This window comes from Passer domesticus, chromosome 7, assembly GCF_036417665.1.
Source record: "Passer domesticus isolate bPasDom1 chromosome 7, bPasDom1.hap1, whole genome shotgun sequence".
NCBI lineage: Eukaryota > Metazoa > Chordata > Aves > Passeriformes > Passeridae > Passer > Passer domesticus.
In genome coordinates this window covers 32,692,651-32,714,703 of record NC_087480.1, presented here as the reverse complement: position 1 = coordinate 32,714,703, position 22,053 = coordinate 32,692,651, and the positions used below count along the sequence as shown (strand labels likewise).

Sequence of the window (22,053 nt, the reverse complement as noted above, 5' to 3'; positions counted from 1 at the left end):
GATCAGTGCAAAGAAAACCCACTTTGCAAAAGTGCTGCTGAGCAAGCAGGGAGTGTGACAGGAGTAGGGGACTGAATTGTCAGAGCTTTTCCTGCATGCCACACCACACCTGAGCCATCCAGCAAGGGTTGGCTGTGTCCTCACCAGTGCTCTCCCAGCATTACTGGTGGATGTTTTGAGAGCCTGTAGCTTCTCACCTGGCTATCAGTGTTGTATTCAGGATATTCATATGTGAGCTACTCTTCCATCTTCTTTTTCCTTTCAGTATTCTACAATAAATTTCATGAACTTTAGATGAGACCTGCCAACCTGCAGCATGTTTTGCAGGGGGTGATGGCCTGGCTTAACAAGTGTAAATGCATGATGTTGTGTACTGTATAGGGAAGTCACTGGGTTCAGGCTTGTGGTGATGTTTTTATGTGGTACCAGCCCTCTGCTCTGCTGTAGGAGTGACCTGCTGAAGGGTAGTGCATGTAGGTGTTTGTGTGCTGCTGCCTGGGGCTGGGCAGCTCACCTGAAGGCTCATTTCCATAAAGGTTTTGTCATGTTTCACTTGCCCGTTTAAGTCAGTTACGCACATGTTAGGGGGAAATGTAATTTCCCTCGTGGAGAAACCTTTTTACTTGCTGCTGTCTACCAGGTGGTTGGTACTTTCCAGGAGGAAGTTTCCTCCTCCTACTGACAGGGGGAGCCTTATCTGTGTCCTGGTCCTTCTTTCTTGCTGGATGTGTTTCTCCTCATTCCTTTCCTCCAGACAATTCCTATCTCACTGGTTCTAGCACAGATAGATGCCTGCTAGTTTGTCTTCTCCTTGTGTGCCTCCTTTCTTGATTTGTGCCTTTAGCTGGCCATTTCTGCTCCTGAGATGAGACCGTGCCCTCACCTTGAAGGAGTTTCACAGGATCTTTCCCCTCTTTCCTTCCCTTTCAGACAACTATTCCGAGGAAGAGTACGAGAGCTTCTCTTCTGAGCAGGAGGCCAGTGATGATGCCGTGCAGGGCCAGGTACTGTTCAGGGCATGGCTTCTCCCTGAGAGGGCTCAGTGGAGCATGTGCACTCCCAGCTCCTGCTTGAAACTAAAAGCCTATTTCTGTATCTAAACCACACCAGTGTGAGACTGTTACCAAGTGTTCAGCTGCAGAGGAGAGGGCCTGCACAGTAACCCATTTCTTCTACCATGCTGTGATTTATCTGTTCACGTGTTTGGACTTGAGCTCCCTGAAAAACATTGGCATCCTTGTGCTTCTCTGCTTAATGGTCAGCGTGGCATTTGATGGCTTCTATAGTGCTCATTGGATTCAAACAGCCCAACTGAATCCCCAGCTGTAATTAAAGGGCCAGTGGGGTCTGAGGCAGCCTTTAGTCTTTATTACCTTTTGCTATGGAGAATCCCCTGAGTAGATGTGAGACGCTTTTGAGTTTGGATCTTACTTGCCTTCAGACTCTGGCATCACCTGTCAGAGGGTACTGAGAGAGGGACCCGCCAAAATGTGGGGCTGTGACTGCTCTTGTTCCTTGAATGTAGAGCTAGGGCTGTTTTGCTTCTCCAAGCTGTTGTTCCTGTCCCTGCAGACCTGTCTCACTTCCTTTTCCCTCTACCATCATAACTGCAATTAAGGCAAATGCTGGATGCCTGGAAGACACAGCAGCAGGTTCATCTGCATAGAAGGAACATTTTTACATGCTCGTGTGTCGCAGAATGACGAAGGTAACACGGGAATCCTCTTTCTGTTCAGGATTTGGATGATGATGAGTACGAGATGGGGAAGCCCAAGAAGCAGCGGAGATCGATAGTAAGAACGACGTCCATAACCAGGGTCGGTGGAAATCAGTTTTACTAACACTGATGGGGTTTGGCCAGGATGTGCAGTGCATGTGGCTTGTGGGAAACCAGACACGCTGGCCCAGCATGGAGCTTGGGGGCATGGTCACAGCATGTGAAGAGCTAGAAAAAACAGCCAGTTCAGTCAGTGGGACCATCCAAGGTGTGTGCATGTCTTGAGTGTCCCTTGACTGCAAGGTTAAGGAGCTCCAAAATTCATGCAAGTGTATGAAATTCCATCCCCATAAAGAAACAAGTGCAGGATCCGTGCTCATGTAAGTCCTGAAAGTAGCTCTAAGTGAAGGAAAGCTATCCTATTTGTGCTCTGCATGGGAGAGGCCAGTGGGAAGTTCTCAAAATGAAGTGGCTTGCGGGTTGGAGCTTGATGGATAAACTTCAGGTGGTGCATGTGGTGCTGAGGCAAAAGAAGTAGCTGGATAAGATGTCTATAGAAGCTTTAGAAAGATGCATGTGGCTGTCAAGGCCCCCACACAAGCATGGGTGTGCCTGCAAAGCTGCACTTGTGTGGAGCAGGGACTTGATCTTCACCACACCATGGTCTCAGGCTGTTTCTGAAATCCATGTTTTGATGAGGTCTGAAATAGACCCTGTTTTGACCTGAATCTGTCACTATAGAGATCCTTCCTGTGAGATCAGGAGTGTGCTAGTTCGTACCCTTGGTGTCCATATTGTTTTGAAGTGTCAGTGACCAGTCAGGACAAAATCCACCACTTGGCATTAAGCAAGGAACTCATAAGAGGAATGCCCTTCCAGCCCTGACCTCTGAACCGATGCTGAAGGTCCAGCTGGTGCAAAACTGGGTTTGGTGATGCCAGTGAAGTTACCATCAGCCCAGCTCCAAACCAGATGTGCTGTCTGTGAAACCACTCAGGCCAGCAAACAGCTCTTGCTGTGTCACCCTAGCTGCTGCATTCCAAGTGTCCCCCCTCGTGGGCTGCTGAACTGGCCCCAGGCATTGTCATGGATGGGTTTGCTTGACACCCTGAGCCAGAGGAGAACTGTCACTCTTGGGAGGGCATCTCAGCCTCAGGGATGCATTGGGGATGGAAACAGGGCTGTCTTGGGACAGTGTGCTGGATTTATTACACCTAAGCTTCAGCTGTCTGGAAGGTGGCTGCAGCTGCAGGATAGGAGCTCAGAAGTAAAGGATGCAGTCTGGGGTCTGTGTGAAGTGTCTGAGGCCAGAGCTGGGAGCTTGACTTGCGAGACTTCACGAGAGTCAGCAAATGAGCAACTTTCTTCACCTCAGAGTGGCCCAGTGCCAGCCATTTCCTTCTTCCCTTTCCTCCTGACACAAGGATGCCACCTCAGATGCTGTGTACAGCACTGAGACCTTGGCCTTTCTTGAGGATGTGCACATCAAGTTTGTCAGTGACAGGCAGAGAAGGGCAAACCTCAGCTCTTTGATCCTGCAAAAGGGGGAGCACCTGGGTGTGAGCAAGCACAAAGGGAGGGCAGCAGTTTGCCTTGTGTTGTTCTAGCCTTGGTTCCTGCTGCATCCAGGATCTGGGAGTATGACTCCAGAAACATTTGTGTGATAGGGCAAGTGCTGAGGATAAGTGCCACAGCTTTTTCACCAGACAAATAAATGAACCTGCCATGCAAACTCCTGCAAAAAACCCCCCATGCTTTGGTGGTAAAAATCACATTTGTTCTTGGGGTCAGTGTGTAGTTGTCTATGTTGGCTCACCCTTGTTAAGAATTAGAAAAGTTGATTGTCAGGTGTTTTCCAGGAATATATCAAAAAGGCACAGGGAGGTGATCTGGCAGATAAAAATTGTATCCATTGTGTGTCCAACCAAAAGTGGAATGCCATCTTTCAGGCTTTCAGTGCTCATTGGAGTGGGACCTACCAATGGTGGAAATGAAGTTGTCATAGGTGTGGAAAAGCTGATTTCAGTGTAAGTACAGCAGAGAGGTGGGCAGTGGTGCCAGGTGTTGTTTCATTTTAAACAGCAGCACAGCCCCAGTGTCAGATGTGTCTGGCTTCTTGCAGGCTGGGAGAAAACAGCTCACTTAATGCTTTACTTATATAAAAGTATCTTTCATTTGCAGCAACAAAACTTCAAGCAGAAGGTTGTGGCATTGCTGAAGAGGTTTAAAGTGTCTGATGAGGTGAGTGATTCCTTCTGTAAACCTCCCTGCCTTGTGTGCTGCCCTCTGCTTGGGGCATCTTGCTTTAGTCTTCAGGAACACTCCCCTCTTTCCTCCTGTTCCCTTCATTTTGTTTTCAAGTCCACAGTGGATGTGACCTTTCCTTACACCCTGGCCTTGCAGGGAGGCTTGAGGGCCAACTTCTAAATGTCAACAAGCATTTTGTAGATGCAGTTTTATCCAAAGCAGATTTTGGCAGCTGTGTGTGTACCCATTAGTTTTGCAGATTGCTTTGAAATTATCTTTGACCCGTTCAAAGGCAAGCAGTCCAAATGGTGTGTATTGCTTGTGAAGTTAAAGCCCAGCCTGTTTGATCATCTTACTAGAACAGCCAGGCCAGACATGAAAAACTTGGATAGGGAGCTCAGTCCACAAGAGTCAGCTGCTTGCTCAGAGCAGAAGAGGATGAAACAGGTCCAAACCCCAAGAAACCTGTGTAGCATTAAGTATCTAATACAAAAGCAGTTAACATCTCCTTTGGCTGCGTGGCTGTGTGCTGATGCTGTGGCTTGTGGGAAGGAGTGAGTAACTCCTCGTGCTGCCTGACCCTTCCAAGCAGTCCTGTTAGCTTTGCTGGTCTTCCCAAGTCAGCTCGGCAGAGTCAGCACCCACAGCTGAGAGCTCGAGCTGCTGCTTTTTTCTGGAGCTGCTGCTCCAGAAGCAAGCTCTGGGCAGGGCACAGCCCCTGTGTGCTCCGGGGTGTGTGTGAAGCAAGTTCAGTGTCAGGGGTTTGTTCTCCCTGCCTCGGCCGTGGCAGCGGATCCTCCTCCGGGTTTCAGGCGCCTCCTGTGGACATTTTTGGGTATCAAATCAGGAGGCGTCAGGGCAGCTTTTTCAGTAAAAACCAGTACATGCTACACTGTTGGGAATACTGGAATTTTGTACTGGTTCTAGGAAGAATGAGATTCCTTTGGAGCTTTAAAGCTTTGTTTATAAAATGGGGTTGAATAGTGGACATAACCAATGGCACGCTCATGGATGTCTGGTCCAATATGTAACTCCTGCTTAACCAGGCATTGACAAGCTTGATCCAAGACAAGCATTTCTCATATGCTTGATGTTCCTTGGATATAGTATCCAACACCAGGAATAGAATCTCACTCCCAGAAGTGGTGTACTGCAATCATGGGGGGAGCATGGGTGATGTGGGATCAGTCTGGCTCCTAGCAGAGCTGATGACACCTGTTTTTTGTCCTGTGTAGGTTCTGGATTCAGAGCAGGACCCAGCAGAGCACGTTCCAGAGGTGGAGGAGGATTTGGACCTTCTGTATGACACTCTGGATATAGAGAATCCCAGTGACAGTGGGCCAGAAATGGAGGATGATGACAGTGTCTTGAGCACTCCAAAGCCAAAGTTAAAGTAAGTGTGAGGCAGCTTATGCTGGGTTAGAGAGAGACCATGTGCAGTGTCAGATGTTGGTTTTATTCCCACCCTTCCGTGCTCTTTTTTTCCCCTCCTGACGTGGTGGTGTTAGAATGGGAGTGACAGCTTGTGATCTAGAGGTGTGTGGGGTCTGACTTCCCTTCAGTCCAGTTCTTCCTTGTTCCCTTTGCAGATGTTCTGCTGCCCTGCCACCTGAGCACAGGGAAGGTAGTAGAAGCAGGAAGGAAATGTGTGCTAAGGCAGGAGTAGAGGCAGGGATGAACAAGGCACACTGTCTTTCTGGAAAGACCTTTCCTGTGATAACACCCTGTGTGGAAAGAGAGTCTTTGCAGGGATTAAGGAAGCAGAGCTGCAGGAAACAAATGGATTCCCGGGGGCCTAAAGGCATTGACTGCAGCACACGTGGATGTGCTCAAGCCTGTTGTTAAAGTGCTCCTGTGGGTCAGTCCCAGCACTGTGGAGCTGAGCTGGGTGTTGCTGGCTCGGGGTCTCGAGCAGATGCAGAGCCCTGAGCTAACAGAGCTGTGTCACACTCTGCTCAATACAGCCTGAAAACGTGAGACTGAGCTGCACTCCTGCTTCTGGCTGGTCTGTGGTTGCATGCTCATGCCCTCAGTGTGTGATGGCTCTGAAACAGAGAATTATGGCACTGACCACTGCAGCTGGTCAGTACAGCATCTGCTAAATCTGCTAATTACCAGGTGTCATTATGGCCTCATTAATATTGAATAACCTCATTGGGCTAAGAGTAGATTCTGGGTCTGGAGAGAGCTGTTCCCTGTCAGTGAGCCAGGAGATGTCAAGGATAGACTGGGGCAGCAGTGGAAATGGTGGGGCTGCTAGCATGTAAAGGTGTTTGGTGCTTAACCCAAGATACCAGCCAGCTGGTTGGCTTTCTCTTGAAGGGATTTGAAACTAGATATCTTGTGGTAAGCAGCTGCTTTGAACCAAGCCAAAATATTCTACTCTGCACACTGGGAGTTCATATCCTGTTCCCTGGAGCTGAGGAGCAAACTGTGCTGGGATATGTGATTGCTGGAGTAATGCTGGAATGAGAGCTTAATGTGTGTGGTCCTGGGGAGACACTCTGTAGTTTCCTAGGTCCAGTTCTGGTGTTCATATCTTGAACAGGATGTAATAAATGTTGGTGGCTTTGAGGGAGGTTTTTCCCATGACAACAAAAAATCAGTTCCTTATGTTGTAATTGAGTCTTGTAGCCTGATGTGATGAGCTGCCTTTTGAGCAGAAGCACAATCTGATTGTGTGTGGTACCTTATCTTACTGAGCAAATGTGTAACTGGAGCCTAGGGCTTGCAGCCAAATCCAGATGCAAGGTGGAAACAAAATGTATATTAGCCCAAGAATCACTTACCCAGGAGCAGAGTGTTGGGGTGTGGGGGAAGCAGTAATTCTGCTTGCTGTATATCAGTCAGAAGCTAGATTCAGAAATGCCTGGACTTTGTGGCTTCTCTTCCAGTCCTGGACACCCTCCTCTCCTTTCAAAAGTAGCCTGTTTCTACTGGAACCATTGGGGAGCACTAAGTTCTTCTGGGAACTGTCGTGCTGCTTTGATGTGAGTGTGGTGGACTTGCCCTGTCAGTGTTTTTAGTAATAAGAAATGGGTTTTACTTTTCTTATTCAGACCTTACTTTGAAGGACTGTCACACTCCAGCTCTCAGACAGAAATTGGTAGCATCCACAGCATCAGGAGCCAGAGAGAGCCACCAAGTCCTGTAAGTCACATTTCAAGTGTTACCTCTCTGCACTCACTCTAATTGCATGTGTAAAATAAACCCTCTCTGACACTTTTTGGGGATTTTTTTGGCCAGTTTGGGGTTTTTGTTTTGTTTTAGTTTTTTTTTAATGCAAATATCCTATTAACTCAAGGATGCATCTTCAGGTTATGTATTGAATACTTGCTGATGGTGTGAATAGCTTCAGATTCTTATGTGCATTAAATGACTGCCAAGATGGGAGACAGTGCCTGGGAGTTTTAGGGACTTCCTAGCACTCTGGAGGAAGTTTTTCTTTGCTGTTGTTTTTCCTGGTGGCTGACAGTGAATGGTCAAGGACAGCTCAGCTGCTTTTCCATTCCCTCCTGAATGGGAAGAAAGTGTCAGTCCCATCCCAGAGCATTTCATTGCCTCTCCTGTGTGCTGTGCATCAGCTTTGCCACATCTCACAGTGATGTGTGCAGTCCTGGTGTGAGCAGGGAGCAGTGCTGGCCATACTGCAGAGCTGTGTGATGTTTAAATGGAGAAGCCTCTCTTCTCAACAGCCTGACCCAGAGAACTGGAAACTGTGCTGCTGCTAAACCTCCTGAGGATCTTTCTTCTCTCAAGCAGGTAGAAGTGCCTGAAAAGACAAAGAGTCTTGGAACCAAACATGCAGGCGACAGTGTTTCTGACACCGTCCCTTATGTAAGTTGAAAATGCACTTGTTGACCTTCCTGCTGTCAGTTTGGGTGTCTGCTGTGGGCTGCATTCTGTGGGGTGCATCTGTCTGTCCATATAGCTGCACATGCAACACAACTTCCACGGGTAGCATCAGCTGCAGTGAAGATAGCACTGAGTTCTCCTCCTAGTCTTAGTCTGGAGCTTCTTGTCTTTCAGCCTTTTGCAGGTGAAATGCTCTGTTTGACCTTTTGTTCAAACAGCCTGAGGAGGAAGGCTGGCCCAAAGTTTGCTACTGAGCACATAAAGGATGCTCAAGGCTGTTCCATTTTATCAGACAGAAGTATTTAAGCTGAGTTGGCAGAAATCAAGCTGATCCTGAGGTAAAAATCCCAAAGCTCATGTTGCTCTGCTGGGAACATGGGGTGTGTAATATTTCTCTCATGTCTTTCTCTCTTAGCTAGTTCGTTTGGGTAAGATGAATTCAGCTGCATTGCATGAGGAGGCATGTCCTTGGCTTTGAGCTGTGAGAGTGCCTGTTCCAAACAGCATCTCTGAATCCCTTTCCTACCTCCAGCTCCCTTGTGAGGTAGATCTGGGAATGGGTAGCCCCAGATAGCCACTACTGGTTTCCCCCTTTTGGCAGTGAGCAGGATGTCTGGAAGAGGCAGGCTCAATGTGCCCCAGCCAGAGCTAAGCTCCCAAGGTGAGACAGAGGGGAGGGTTGGTTCCTGGTAACTCTGCTCCCTGTGTTTTTGCAGGAGTCTAACCAGCAAGCTGAGGTCCAGGAGGCTGAACTCCCCACTCCAGATGTGTTTGTGGAGAAGCTCCCACCCAGTGGGAAGATCACAAAGACGGAGTCCCTCATCATCCCATCCACCAGGTACAGGGCTGTGCATGCTGCAGCCTGTCAGGAAGTCATGGACAGTGTGCTAGGACTTTGTCAGGGTGGCTTTAAAGCAGTAAGCTGCAAGGACACCCTCCCTGTGTTTGGGCACTTAAGTGATCGGTCTGGAGCACTCGGTAAAGGAATGCCCAGAGGATTCTGTGCTGCTCTGGGGTGTGTGATTGCAGTTTGCCTGGCTGAATCTTGTGATGCTGCTGTAGCAACAGCAGAGAGGTGGTGTGGGTGTTAGCACGGGCTGTGGAAGTCATCCTGGGACTCCTGGGAATGTGCTGAGCTGTGAGCTGTGCTGTCAGAAGCAGAATCACCCGGGCTCAGGCTAGCTCAGGTCTCCGTGCAGAATTCCCCAGTGCTTCTGCTGGCATCACTGAGGCTGCCAGACGGGTCGGTGGGGCTCGGGGGGCTGTGTCTCACTCAGAAGTGTGCCTGCCCTGGCAATGCAAGCACGTCTCTGCAGCAGGTCTGAAGGGAAGCAGACGGGGCGCCGGGGCAGAAGCACATCCCTGAAGGAGCGGCAGCCGGTGAGGCCGCAGAACGAGCGAGCCAACAGCCTGGACAACGAGCGCTCCCCAGACACCCGGCACCACCTGCAGGTGGGCAGGACACTGCTGGCCCTCCAGCCGCTCAGTTTTCCTCTTCTCCACTCTCTCCTTTTCCTTCTGGTTCAAGCTCTGTCCCTGCTGGGAAGGAACTGGGCCCTGCAGCTTCAGGAAGGAGGGAATTTATGTCTTGGCTAAAATTTTATCTTCCATCCAGTCTGCTGGGGTTTGCCAGTTTGTAGCTTTGTCAGCCAGCCATGAACTCAAAACACAGGACCAGATTGTTAGAATGAGAAATGAATCAGGGTGTGTTGAGAAGTTACTCCTTTGAAGTAAGGCAGATTGCTAGGGACTGTCTTGTGCACAGCATATGTGCCATGCTTTTGTTAGCTGTGGGACTCACTTATTTCCCTCCTTGAAGGAAATTGTTCCTGGCTTTTATGAATCTTAAGTTTCTAGGTTGCTGTTAGTTGGTATAAAGTGATGTAAATAAAAGTGCATGGCAGAAAGAGTAGTGGCCAACAGATCCATGGTGGCTAATACTGAAGAATCTGCAGAGTGTCAGCAGCCCAGTGTGCCTTTGCTGATGGGGTGACTGGCCAGCATGCACATCAATTGCAAGAGCTGGAGCTGGTGGCTTGATGTCTAGAGCTGAGACCTCTTACTGTTCCTTCTCTGTGTCTTTATTTCCAGATCCCCAGGAAAACAGTGTACGATCAGCTGAATCACATCCTGGTTTCTGACGACCAGCTGCCAGAAAACATTATTCTAGTCAATACATCTGACTGGCAAGGCCAGGTAAGGGCAGCAGACATTACCTGGAGCACAGTTCTCCTGCACTGTTCTTCCTCAGGAATGGATAGGCAGGCCTTGAGCTCTGCACTAGCCAAGCAGGTTGTGCTGCCTGCAAAGTGCTCAGTGCCCACAGGCTGGATTTCATCTGGCCAGGAGGTGCTGGGGTCTTATAAAGCTTTGCCATTGAGCCTTTCCACAGAGGTGTTTTCTCCTCCAAGCAGTGCCATTCCTTCTGGTTAGCAGCACTGGGAGTATGGCTAAGCCCTTGCACTCAAAAGCCTCCTAAACTGTGGTAGACTGGGACAAAGGAAGCAGGGAGGTGTGACCTTGTCGTGGTTTAGGCTGAAATTTCTGAGCACAGGTGGTGAACAGGAGAAAATATTTTATATCAATTCTGTGGCCATTTATGTGTGCCTGTGACTGCTGACTGCAGGAGTCACCCTATCCTTGCTGAGTGATGGTTGTTCTAAGGAGAACCCTGAGCAATACTTTCTTTTGCTGACAACGTGGAGTGGTTTGTTACGGGTTTGGAACAAATTTTGCTCCTTTTGGAACATTATTCTGAGAAAGCAATAAAATATGTATGGAAGAGGACCAATGAACGTGCTGGGTGCTGCTGCCTGGGGAACTTGTGCCAGGCTTGTGGAGTTACAGTGTCTGGTTTGGCTTTCTGTTTCTGGAAGAACTAGGGTCTCAATGTGTGAGAGAGCAAAAATACCATCTGAGCTGCTGGTTCCACTTTCTCTATACTTGGAAGACAGAGAATTGCCTTCTAGAGATAGACAGAAGGTGTTGTAGATCATCTTCCAGAGGTTCTGGCAGCTTGTGCTTGCAGTATCAGAGGGCATGAGTGATATGGACTGGGGTGTATAGATTAGCCACGCAGAAATTGGAAGTGTGAGATAATTACTGAGTACCATAATTATGTCCATGTGTACCTGAGGTGTGTGGTGTCCCCATCAGCTGCATGGAGGGGAAACAGTCCCTCAAAAGGAATATGTGTGTGGTAGCACCCTTCCCTTTTTTCAGTGTTTAAGGGTGGGCAGAGCATTGCATTTCTTTAAAATGGATATCAGAGACATGCAGCTGTACTGGCAGAAGCAGGCAGGTAAAAGTGCCTGCTCTTTCCCAGAGCTGTCTGCTCAGTGAATGGTCTGCTGGCCCTGCCCTCTGTGGCTGTAAAAACTGCTGCATGTTTGGGACATGTTGTTGTGTCTGTCAATAAGGTGTTGCCATTTTTCTAAAAGGGGAACTTTCCTTTGGCTGCTTTGCATGGAGGATGCATTTGTGAAGTAGCCATATCACCTTCAGACACAGGGAGAGTGCCCAGGAGTGGGTGTGAGAATACCCAGGAGGTTGAGGAAGGCACATTTTCTTCTTTTGACAAACTGTACTGGAAAAAGGATTAAAAAGTGTTCTGTTCTCTCCTCAGTACCTTTCAGATGTCTTGCAAAAGCACACCTTGCCAGTGGTCTGCACATGTTCCTCTGCTGATATTCAGGCAGCTTTCAGCACAATTGTCTCCAGGATACAGAGATAGTAAGTTCTCACCTTGCTTGTGTTGTCTCAGCCCTAAAAGCCTCTCAGCTCCTGTGCCCCAGGACTCAGGGAGTTCATTTCTCAACTCCTGCATGAAACCTTTCCAGTCTGCTCTCCTGAAGTCAGAATTGAATTGTGTGGCTCTTCAGCACTCACCACCCTGCAGGGGACTGCTGTTCTGCCTCCTGTGGGGCGTGCAAGTCACAGCAGCATGAGCAGCTCAGAGACTGAGCCTTGGAGCCTGCCTCAGGGGTGCAGTGCATGCACCACTAAAGCATGCAAAACAAATAAGGGGGTTTTAAATAGTTCTTGCTCTCCCTTCTAAACAATTCCCAGATTCATTCCTCAGTTCCTAAAGGCACTCCCTACTTATCTGCTGGGGGCTGTGGGTACCCAAGTGTGTTCTCTGACCCAGCAGTTAGTAGGTACATCCTAACCTAGATAGTCGAGCCAAACCCTTTAGAATGTCAAAATGTGCAAAAGAAGGAGCAGGGAGACCAGTTAAGAAATTACTGAAGAATGTTGTATTTTATTAATAATGTTTTAAACTGCTGAGAATCGTTGCAGTATTGCCTTGTGTGTTGAACAAACTCTCTTCTGCTATAATTGTTATTAACCAGTTGGGTTTTTTTTTGCTGCTTGTTCTGAAATACGTGGTTGAAGGCACAATTACAAATATGTTTCCTCTTTTTCTGTCTAGCTGTAACTGCAATTCACAGCCTCCAAACCCAATTAAAATTGCAGTGGCAGGAGCCCAGAATTACCTCAGTGCTGTGTTGAGGCTCTTTGTAGAGCAGCTGTCTCACAAAACCCCCGACTGGCTCGGCTACATGAAATTTCTGATCATCCCTCTAGGTAAATAAGGAATGATGTTTCTTCACAGGAAGGGGAATGGGTGAAATCTGCTGTGTTCCCTCAGGAGACGCCTTTCTGGAGCTTTGGCTATAGGTTAAATGAGGCAAATTGTTACATGACTGTGTAGTGCTGGTGTTGCTGCTCTTGTGGGAGTGAATTTAATCTCTAAGTTCCTGATCCCAAAGTCTGCTTGTAAGCCTTTTGCTTGAAGCAAGGGGTTAAGTACTTCCTCCCCATACAGGGAAGCTCTCATGCACTGAATATTGTTCTGGAAACCCTTTTCCCTGGCTGCAATGTTAAATTCAGTGGGCACCATGTTTCCCAAAGCAATAACTGTTCGGGCCTCCCTGGGTTTGACTCAGAAAATGTTAAGAGGAGGGGTTTAAAATTTTTAAAAGGCTCTGAAACTGCTGAGAATTTGAATTATTCAAATTACATTCATCTCTTGACCTTTACTTTGTGTGCTGATCTGCTCAGGTTTTTCCCTCAGTTTTCCAACACTTTAGCTCTGCCCTTCCAGCAGTTCAGCAAATCTGCCTGGCTGGAACATTCCCCAGCTTGGATTGCTTGTGCTGAGGGAGGTAGAGTGCACTGATAGCAGCACCAGGGTCCTGGTGTGGTCAGGAACATGAGGAATGTGGTGGTGGCAAGGCCTGGGAAGCAGGGGAGTCACTGGTGCTGTGGGCAGGGACATCTGGGCACTGCTGGTGGGCTCCAGGGCTTGACTTGTGTGGACAGAGCACTTAAGTGATGTAAGCAGCAGAACACTTGAAAAGCACTTTTTGGCAGTGTTCTCCAGTTTTCTGGGTTTGGGAGCAAGTGATGGAAGTTCCTGTAGGAATCAGAAGCTGCTGCCCAGCACCATGAACACTGGGGTTAGGCTGTCCATTCAGTGGTGGCATTTGCAAAAGTTAAATTAAAAAAGGCAGAGGAAAAGAACTGGATCCTTCTGTAAAAAAAGGCATTTCGTTTCCAAAGTGGTTGGCAGGAAGAGAAAAGAGAGCCCTTTAGGGAGTAAAAAAAAAAAAAAAAAAAAAAAAAATTAATTTCTGCAAGGTTAAATGTGCTTTGAATGAGAATCTGTGACTTGGCTGCTCACTTGCTGACTGTCTCCTGGCCTCAGAAGAAGTTTTCTGTCCTGCAGTTTTTAATGAGTTGAAAATACTCTCTCTTTGAAAGTGAAACATAAGATTTAGCTAGTGTTTGCATTTAGGTTGGTTTTTTAATCTTAAAACTTTGTTTTGTAATAAAAAAAAATTAACCAGGCACTTTGATAATGAAATGCTTTAGAACTGTGAATTCTTTTGAGATTCTACTTTAAATATAGAAACTTCTCTAACAGGATCTTTTCCACAGAAGTCTGCAGTATTTCCTGATCGGATCAAGTGCTTATTTCTGGCCAGCTCTCTGGCAGTTCATTAAAGTGATTGAGGGGCCACCTCTCATTTCTGACAATTGAAAAAGTACCAAAGACAGAATGGTGACCATGCTGTAAATGTCTTAAAGGAAAAGCCTCTCTGCTGCTTGCAATACCTTTGAAGTAGGGTTGCTGGTGGTTTTTCCATGGATGGTTTTACCTTCTGAGTCCACAGCTACATACTCCAGTGACGGAAGGGTCAACCCTCAGTGGTTTATTAGCAATCAGAAATGCTCAGTGTCTGCAAACATAGGAACTGGGAGATTCAGTCCTGCTCCATGCCACTGATTCCATGGCTGTAAGACTCCTCTGCTGTCTAAGGCACTGTGTCATAGCTGAAAAGGGGAAAATAAAATGTTGAGGGGTTATTTTGGCTGTTTGGGGTATTTTAACATTTTATATAGCTCCCATGGGTAGGGCTTCTTGGGAGGCTTTGCTGTTGACTGCTTGTTTCCATGTGCAGTGTGTGGGAAAGCTTCTCCAGTACACAGCTCCGAGCTGTGATGTGTGCCCAGCTCAAAACTGCCCTGCAGGGGAAGTGATGGGTCCCAGTCTCTGCTGACACTGAGGGCAGCTCAGGGGGACCTCCAGCTTTCACCTCCCTTTGAAGGCTGGAAATCAGCTTGGAGGTTTGGAGCACTGAGACAGTGGGTTTATTGTTTGGGTTTTTTTTCTCCCAGAGCTTTCCTGGACCATGGTGAGTACAGTTAAGCAACTGGGGTCATCTTGAAGGGATTTGTCAGGTTTCCAGTTACCAGCTGGTGACTCAGCTGTCTGGAAGTGTGGCTTGATGGGCAAATTTGGTGTTCAGGAAGGATGAAAATAATGTGATTAAGAGGAGCTCTGAGGCTGCTTCATGGCTGAGTGTAAATGTACAGGGCTGGTGCTGAGCATGACTGCCAGGTGGTGGCTGGGCAGGGTGGTCCTGGCACACCTTTTCTCCTGTGTTCAAAGACTGTAGAGGTAGTTGCTAGGGGGTGTTGTCTGTTTTGGGGACACAGATGGCCTGAAATGAAGGTGGCAACTTTTTGCCACCTCCCAGGGCAGATTTTGTCACTTGAATACCTTCCCTGTCCTGCTCAGTGTAAGCATGCAGTCAGATCTCTGTGCAGGGCTGGAGGCTGGAATACAAAGCTTCTGCAGGAGGTCTTTCCTTGCTCATGGAGGAGCTGAGCCACGAGGCTCAGCCAGAGTAAGGAGGGACCTGCTGCACGTGCCAGTGTTCACTGGGTACTGTAATCCTGGGGCTCTGCTTTCTGCCTCAAATTTCTGCGTATTTATTGAGCTTGTAACCCTTCTCTACAGATTAAACAAGTCTCCCTGGGTTGTTTTTCCTGCCTGGGGGCAATTGCCTCCTCTCAGTGTTGCAGAACAGCTGTGGGTTACAAAAATTCCTTGGAGGAAGGGGTCTGGCCCCTCCTGGCAGAGGTGGCCTGGCTGTGGTGCAGCCTATGGGCAGGAAGGGCTGTTTGGGAGAGCTGCTTGCAAAACTGAGAGACATGGAGAGCTGCAGAGGCTTTGTGCCTTTCAAATAATTTATTTCCTCAGCAGTTTCCCAGTCCTGTTTTCTTTGGCCTTTTAAAATTTAATTTGTTTGGGGGGAAGGTGTCAAGTAAAAGATAGCAGTGTGTTGAAGCAGTCTGCACTGGGAAGTCTATTTGCATGTTCTTGTAGAGATAAGCTGGACTAAATGACTTGGTTATAATTGAAGAAGTTTATTTCTGAGGTGTCAAGTGTGGTTTTGATTTTGGAGTTTAATTCCTTACAGATCAAACCCATGCTTGTGTGCAGTGCTGGAGAGCACAGCTGTCATGTTTTCCTTTCTTTCTTAGGCTCTCATCCAGTGGCCAAGTATCTGGGGTCTGTAGATTATAGATACAACAACTTCTTCCAAGATCTAGCCTGGAGAGATCTGTTCAACAAGCTTGAAGCACAGACCACTGGTAAGACTCTGTGTCTGCTGGCCTGTGTGGGATGAAAAGCTTGAGTGAGTAATTTTAGCAGAGGTCAAGTAAATACAAGAGGAAGCAGACAAGTGTTTTTGTTCCTCTTTTCTCCTCACTCCACCACATTCCCATTTCAGATGCTGACCTTTCTAAGTCTTGCCCATGGTGGTTTGCAAACAGTTCTTGGCTCCCAGAGGCACTAACTAGCTCTTGTGAGTCATGCTGTTCTTACCTAGCTCTCAGCTTTGCTCTTTGATGTGGAGGTCTTGCTCCTGAGTTCAGTACATTGCTTTCCTTCAGGAACTGTGCAGCCTGAAATGTTTGGAAAACTTGAAGCTCTGGGAAGATTAACTTCTGTTAGTTGTGTGTGAGAAAGATCCTGCCAACAGACTTGAAAACATTCTTATTAAAGAAGAATTTTGTTCTTCACCAGTATGGTAACAAGTGGGAGCTGCCCTAGGTCAGACCAACAAGTTCCTGTTCTGATCTGAATTTGTTCTAGGCCGGATTAAAGCCTTACTCCAGTTAAAATACTGATCTGTTTAAAATATGAATGCTTGCAGTATCTTCCTCCATTTCTTCAGAAATGGAAAGAAACAGGAGAAAGGAGGATTTGCCACATTCAGGGCTACGTGAAGGCTTGAGATTTGATGCTGTTGTGGGCAGCATTGCCCACACAGAAATTTCATTAGAAGGAAAAAGCTTTGGACTTTGTGCAGCACCAAGAGTGTGGAGAGGTTGCAATGTGGTTCTCCCTGCTGGAATTGCAGAGTTCCTGAGACTCCCGGGGTGCTCCTGGAAGTCCTCTAGCCATGAGAGGAGGAGAGAGACCTCTTCTGGAGTAATTGTTCAGAGCTGTTTCCAGCAGATGGGGACAGGGCTGGACGAGGCCTGGTGCAGCCTGTTCTGAAGGTGGTCAGCCCTGTTTGGAGCAGGAGGCTGGACTAGATATGTCCTAGTGTGCTGTCCAAACTACACTTTCCCTTAATCCTGAATTCAGGGAAGAACTGGTGTATGGAACTGGTTTCCTTTAATTGCTTGGTGCACTTGAAAATGCAGAAAAATGTCAATACAGACTTGATTTTTGTGTCTGAATTAGGAATACTTCATTACCTGTAGAAATCCAGAAAGAGCCATATCTGTTCCTTACTTGGTTGTGTGAGGAAACCATCCAGCTAAGAGGAAGAATCCACCTCATTTTTTTTTATAGTGCAGACTTTGTACATTCTGCATTTTGGTCTGTGGGATGACAGCTGCACAGGAACTCTGTAATGGCACAAGGAGATCTGGCAGAGAACCATAACTCTTACCAGTTCACTGTTCAAATACAAAGAGTCTGGGTTGAAATGCCCATTTTAAAGTATGGAAGTGCCTGTTGAAGGTCACTTGTGTTCCGGATCTCACAGTTGAGTCTCTTTGGTTGAAATCAAAGAAATATGGAAGGCATTTAAGAAATGTCTTTGTGTCAACTTGAATGAACCACAGTCTCACAAAATCACAGGATCTTTGTACTCTTCCTCCCTTGTGTGTCCCTCTGTCTTTTTGGTCAGCTTAGCAAGGCCATGAGTTCAATAGAAACTCGGGTAACTCAGTGCTGGTGTGAGCAGAGCAGCTCACGTGGGAGACTGGCCAGCCACTTTCTTCAGGAGATACCTGCAGCCAAGGTGTGAAAGAGCCTAAAGCTGTCTCTGGGACAAAGAAAAGCTTTTAACAAATCTAGAAGACCCCAGATTCAGTCAGAAATGCCGAGTACAGATTCAGCTTTACTGTGCTCTGGGGTAGGCAGAGCTTCCTGTGCAAGGTGCAGAGCTGGCTGGGCAGCACCAGCAGGTGGAGGACAGGGCTGGCAGGGGTCTTAGGGAGGACAGGGCTGGCAGGGGTCTGAGGGAGGACAGGGCTGGCAGGGCTCTGAGCAGTCATTTGAATGCTTTTCCCTCTGTTCCCTGCAGTTTCAGAGGCGCCCGACGTCGTGTCCCGGATAACACAGTACATTGCAGGGGCAAACTGTGCTCACCAGCTGCCCATTGCTGAAGCCATGCTGACCTACAAACAGAAGAGGTATGACCCCCTCGTCCTGCTGGCTCCCAGCAGAACAGCTGTTTAAGAGCAAAGTGCTTTTCTCATGTCGTGCCAGCAGTCTGAAAACCAAATGGCAAAGCCCTTGGGGGCCTGCACCCAGTGTTGTGTTCCACTCAGTGAATCTACAGCAGCAGGGTTACTTTAGGTGCAGAGATTCTGGTTTTTGAAGATATAAGAGGTCTGGGGAAGTGCAGGCTAAGCAGGATGGGGATGGACAGGTTTTATGTGCTTAGGTTCCAGAGATCTCTCACCACAGCGACCTTAGGTGTGTGAGACTTGACCTTGGCATTCTCCCACAAAGTATCTTCTGTGAGACCTGACCTTTTTACATTGGCATTTAAGGAACTAAGCCCCTTTCTTTTTGGAGTGTAAATAGCAGAGCTTCTTGCAGGAGAGACAAAATCCTTATTGATTGGCAGTTGCAAGCTACCAGGACTCCTGCTGAGGAGGGCTGACATTCACCAGATTTCATTTCAACTTTTCTTAAGGGATAAGCAGGCTGTAGGAGGGAGGATTGGGGCCTGAAAACAAGATTCAGGAGTAGGTAGGGCTTCCTGTGGCTATGGTCCAGGAAGAAGAGTAACTGTCACTGAAGGGTAGAGAAGCACTATTATCAAGGGACAGAGAAGAATGATAGATTTGAATTCAGTTGATGTGAGTTTCCTCAGTTAGAGACTAACAACTCCCTGTGAGACATGGATGTTGTTAATTTTTAATTACTTCTATTTGATTTTTCATTTTTAGTCCATTAACATCGCTTATTAGTGTCTCCTTTGCCTAAGAATTTGAGAAATTGAAAGTGTGGGTAGCGTCACTTTCCCTCCTTCTTTTTGGAAATTCTCATCCTGTATTGCTTTTGCATTCCTGTGGAATTCCTGTCTGCTCTCATATTACTGTGCAGAAATGATTCAGTGAAATTGCACCCATTGTACATGTATTTCCTGTATTTCCAGACTGACTAGTCAAGTAAAAGAGACTAGTCTAGTCTCTTCATGTATTTGTGGACTTCTGTTAAAGTTAACATGATAATAAGGATGAAATTTAAAGAGCTACAGAGCACTTGAAGCTCTTGCCTTCAGTTTTGCATTTTGTTTTTCGTGTGAAGGCTTACCTTGGTTACCTCAGACACCCCAGTGCAGTGGGAATCCCTTCTGAGGCTGCCTGGTTCTTCCTCTGCACCCTTCAGGTGCTGCGTTCTGCACTGCTTTCCACTGCCTCCTCCATTCTGTTACAGCTTCATTTTTGTCATTATCACACATTTAAAGGTTTTGAGTTTCTAATGTGTCCAGAAGGTCAATTCAGCATTTTGTTGGAAAAGAGCAGACATGTATTTGAGCAGCCCCTGCCCTTATCCCTCCCAGCAGTGTACAGGACTGCTTTGCCAGGCTGGTCTGAGCCGTTTGGGTTTGACACCCTTTGGACTCTGATGCCATGCCTGAACTGTTCATAGTTTTCATTTAGGAGGTTTTTGGGGAGAGACATTGCTGAAACTCACGCTCACACTCTGGCATAACCTGCAATCTGTCAGTATTTCTGTGTGTCTGCCTCAAAATATCTTTTGCTTTCAGGTCAGTACCCCATGAGCAAAGGACAAAGAGGCTCTCAGTGGAGCATGGGCGGTTGTCTCCTGGGTGCCTTCCTTTAGGAATGGGGGTCTCTGTCACTGGCAGCAACTTAGGAAGGGTGCTGTTAAAAACAACACAGTAATTGTGTCTCCATTAGCACTATCTAAACAAATGTATCACTTTGTTGTAACTATAATAACACATTTATCTTTTTCTTTGGTTGCTTGCTGAAAAGGAAAAAGAGCTTTCATTTTGATTTTACCATAAGGTATCAGTTCTTTTTAGGTTCCCTCTCCCAGCTCCTCTCTCTTTTCCCAGTGAACTGGTGATTTGTGCCTTGTTTAACAGCTCCTGCAGGTCTGGGATGCACAGTTTGTGCTTTTGGTTTAATTCTGCTCGCTGCTTTGAAACCATGGCATCTGCTGGCAGAATGCATCATTGAAAGTGACTGTTCTGCCTTTGGACCACACGTTTGGGTTCCCAGGATTGAGTGGGAATGAAGGATTTGTTCAGAGAGTAGCTTAGAGCAGTACAACATGGAGAAGGTGGGTTTTTTTCCTTGCCTTTTCCCTTAGCCATCAGAAGATAGAGTGTAGCTCCAGAAGGATCAGGATTGAGAAAAGCCTTTTCAGTTCTCATCTGTTGGAACTGGAGTGCTGTAGGTGGCACTCAGTGCCTCAGGGTGGGATCAGCTGTGCAGTGTCCAAGTGCAGACCAGCAAATCTCCTCCCTGTAATCAAAAATTTGAGGGCTAGTCTCTTACTGGCAGAGCATCCCAAACATGTGTGACTTCTATAAGCTTAAGAAAGAGAAGACAGGTGTGTGCTAGCAGTGGAGCTGTGCTCTCTGAGCTGCCTCCAAAACCCCCATGCTCTGCAGGGTCCCCTGCTTTGAATCATATGATATTGGGCATTTTTTATTTTGTATTCAGCACGCAAAATTACTGCAACTCCCTTCCTCTTGAGGCCAGAGGTGAATGGCTTCTCCAAGGCCAGCTTTCAAGGCAGTGGTCCAGGTAGAAACAAGCAGCACTACCTACAAATTCATTGCAAAAGACATCTCCCAGAATCCTGGCATTTGCTCTGTTAAACAAGTCCTAGTAGTGCAAGGAAAGCCAAGCCAGTCTCTAGGATGTAGCTGTATGTGATGAGCTGCTCTACAACTCTCTTGCCAGCTGTCCCTGTTCTGACTGACCCCGCTCTCTCCCCGTGCCCTTGTTCTGTTTGTCATGGCAAAGGTTGGCGCATGAACTGCCTGTGATGGACTGCAATGGTGCCAAAGCTTTGTCCTGGTCTTCTGGAGCATCTGCTGACCTTACCTGAAAGCAGAGGGGCTGGCTGTGAGGAAGGGGTTCACAAGGGAAATGAAGTGCCATTGCAGCTCCTCTGAGTTACACTGGGTGACTGACTCTGTGAGCTCTGGCAGAAGTCCTGGTTACTGAATTCTGAAGGAACAGTGCAATCCAGGCAACACCTGGGGAGCTGAGACCCTGGGGATGGGGTGGGCCTCTCACCAGGAGGGGCATGTCACTGATGTCTCTCTGCATTGCTCTCTTGAATGAAGCCCTGTGGTATTTGAAGTCTGAGAGTCAGCGCTCACACATTCCCAGTGCAGCTGCTTTGCTGGGCTGGTGTCACCCACTGTAATTCAGTGCCCAGCACAGCTCATGCCTTGTGGCTTCTGGACAGCCCTTGCATGAATCTGGGGAGCAGCCTGGCTGTTGGAAATGGAAGCTTTGTTCACTTGTCAGGGCAAGGGCTGGATCACTGCCTGCCTGGTTATGTGTTTACCAAAAGCTTTTGGGAGCACTTCCCAGCTCTTGCTCCCAGTTCCCTTGGATTGGAGGGCTCCTGGGCTGTAGGAAGCACAGATTACACTGATCCTGCCTGCTGTGTGTCCCAGAGGCCCTGCAGGGCAGTGGCTGAGCAGAGTCCAGGTCATTGCTCTGAGTGCTTCTCCTCAAACACACCCTGCAGCAGCTGCTGGATGTGGATCTGGCTGGCCAAGACGGGCCTGGTCCCTCCTCTGGCTCAGCAGAGCTCATCTGACCTGCTGGTTACTGCAGGAAACTCCTTGGGCAGCTGCTGGAAATGCAACGGGAGTGCAGCAGAGGAGAGTCAAGGAAATTATGGATGTCCTGTTGACTATGTCCAGCCCACCACAGGAAAGTGAAGAGTGCTGGAAAGGAGGTCTTTGGGAAGGCTGAGAGGAGATTCATCTGATGTGTCATGAGGACCTGGTGCTGCTTTGTCCCTTGTTTGGTTTGGCCCTGGTGGAAGCAGGACAGTGTTAGCCAGCAGACAGCTGGAGTTGCCCAGTGGCAGGACAGATTTCATGTCATAGGTGAGTGAAGAGCTGGTGGTGCCTGGCCTGAAATGGCCCAGAGTCCTTCAGTGACAGAAGTCCTCTTTCCTCTTGCCTCCTTCAGGACTTGAGTGGAATAAAGGTGGTGCCTGAGACTCTCCTGGTTAGAGAGATTGTTGTAGACACATTGGTAACTGCTAAAAATCACCAACTTGGGCTAGGTCTGGCTTTGAATTACAGCTGAGGTACCACAGCCTTCAGAAGCCCTGTGGGTAAAAAAAAAACAAAAAAGCCTTGGACTTGTGGGGTTAACCCTCTACAGCCTGGGAATCTGTG

The 22,053-nt window shown here is 47.7% G+C and overlaps 1 protein-coding gene across 17 annotated transcripts in view; it reads left to right on the top strand.

Annotated features, from left to right (window-relative positions):
• PACS2 (phosphofurin acidic cluster sorting protein 2) overlaps positions 1 to 22,053 on the top strand; it is a 76,331-nt gene that overhangs the window by 36,324 nt on the left and 17,954 nt on the right. For 4 of the 17 annotated variants that reach the window (XR_010366009.1, XM_064427480.1, XM_064427477.1 and 1 more), the window contains exons 6-18: positions 931 to 1,004; positions 1,737 to 1,817; positions 3,899 to 3,958; positions 5,200 to 5,357; positions 7,024 to 7,114; positions 7,724 to 7,801; positions 8,536 to 8,657; positions 9,136 to 9,271; positions 9,911 to 10,015; positions 11,445 to 11,551; positions 12,252 to 12,406; positions 15,656 to 15,766; positions 17,719 to 17,827. Coding sequence is in view for 15 of the 17 variants with exons in the window: in XM_064427480.1 (XP_064283550.1) it covers positions 931 to 1,004; positions 1,737 to 1,817; positions 3,899 to 3,958; positions 5,200 to 5,357; positions 7,024 to 7,114; positions 7,724 to 7,801; positions 8,536 to 8,657; positions 9,136 to 9,271; positions 9,911 to 10,015; positions 11,445 to 11,551; positions 12,252 to 12,406; positions 15,656 to 15,766; positions 17,719 to 17,827 (1,387 nt within the window). In the remaining 2 variants the exon portion in view is untranslated. Of the gene's footprint in view, positions 1 to 930; positions 1,005 to 1,736; positions 1,818 to 3,898; positions 3,959 to 5,199; positions 5,358 to 7,023; positions 7,115 to 7,723; positions 7,802 to 8,535; positions 8,658 to 9,135; positions 9,272 to 9,910; positions 10,016 to 11,444; positions 11,552 to 12,251; positions 12,407 to 15,655; positions 15,767 to 17,718; positions 17,828 to 19,648; positions 19,682 to 22,053 lie in introns of all 17 variants that reach the window. The other 13 variants (XR_010366008.1, XM_064427476.1, XM_064427469.1 and 10 more) reach the window with 9 other exon arrangements.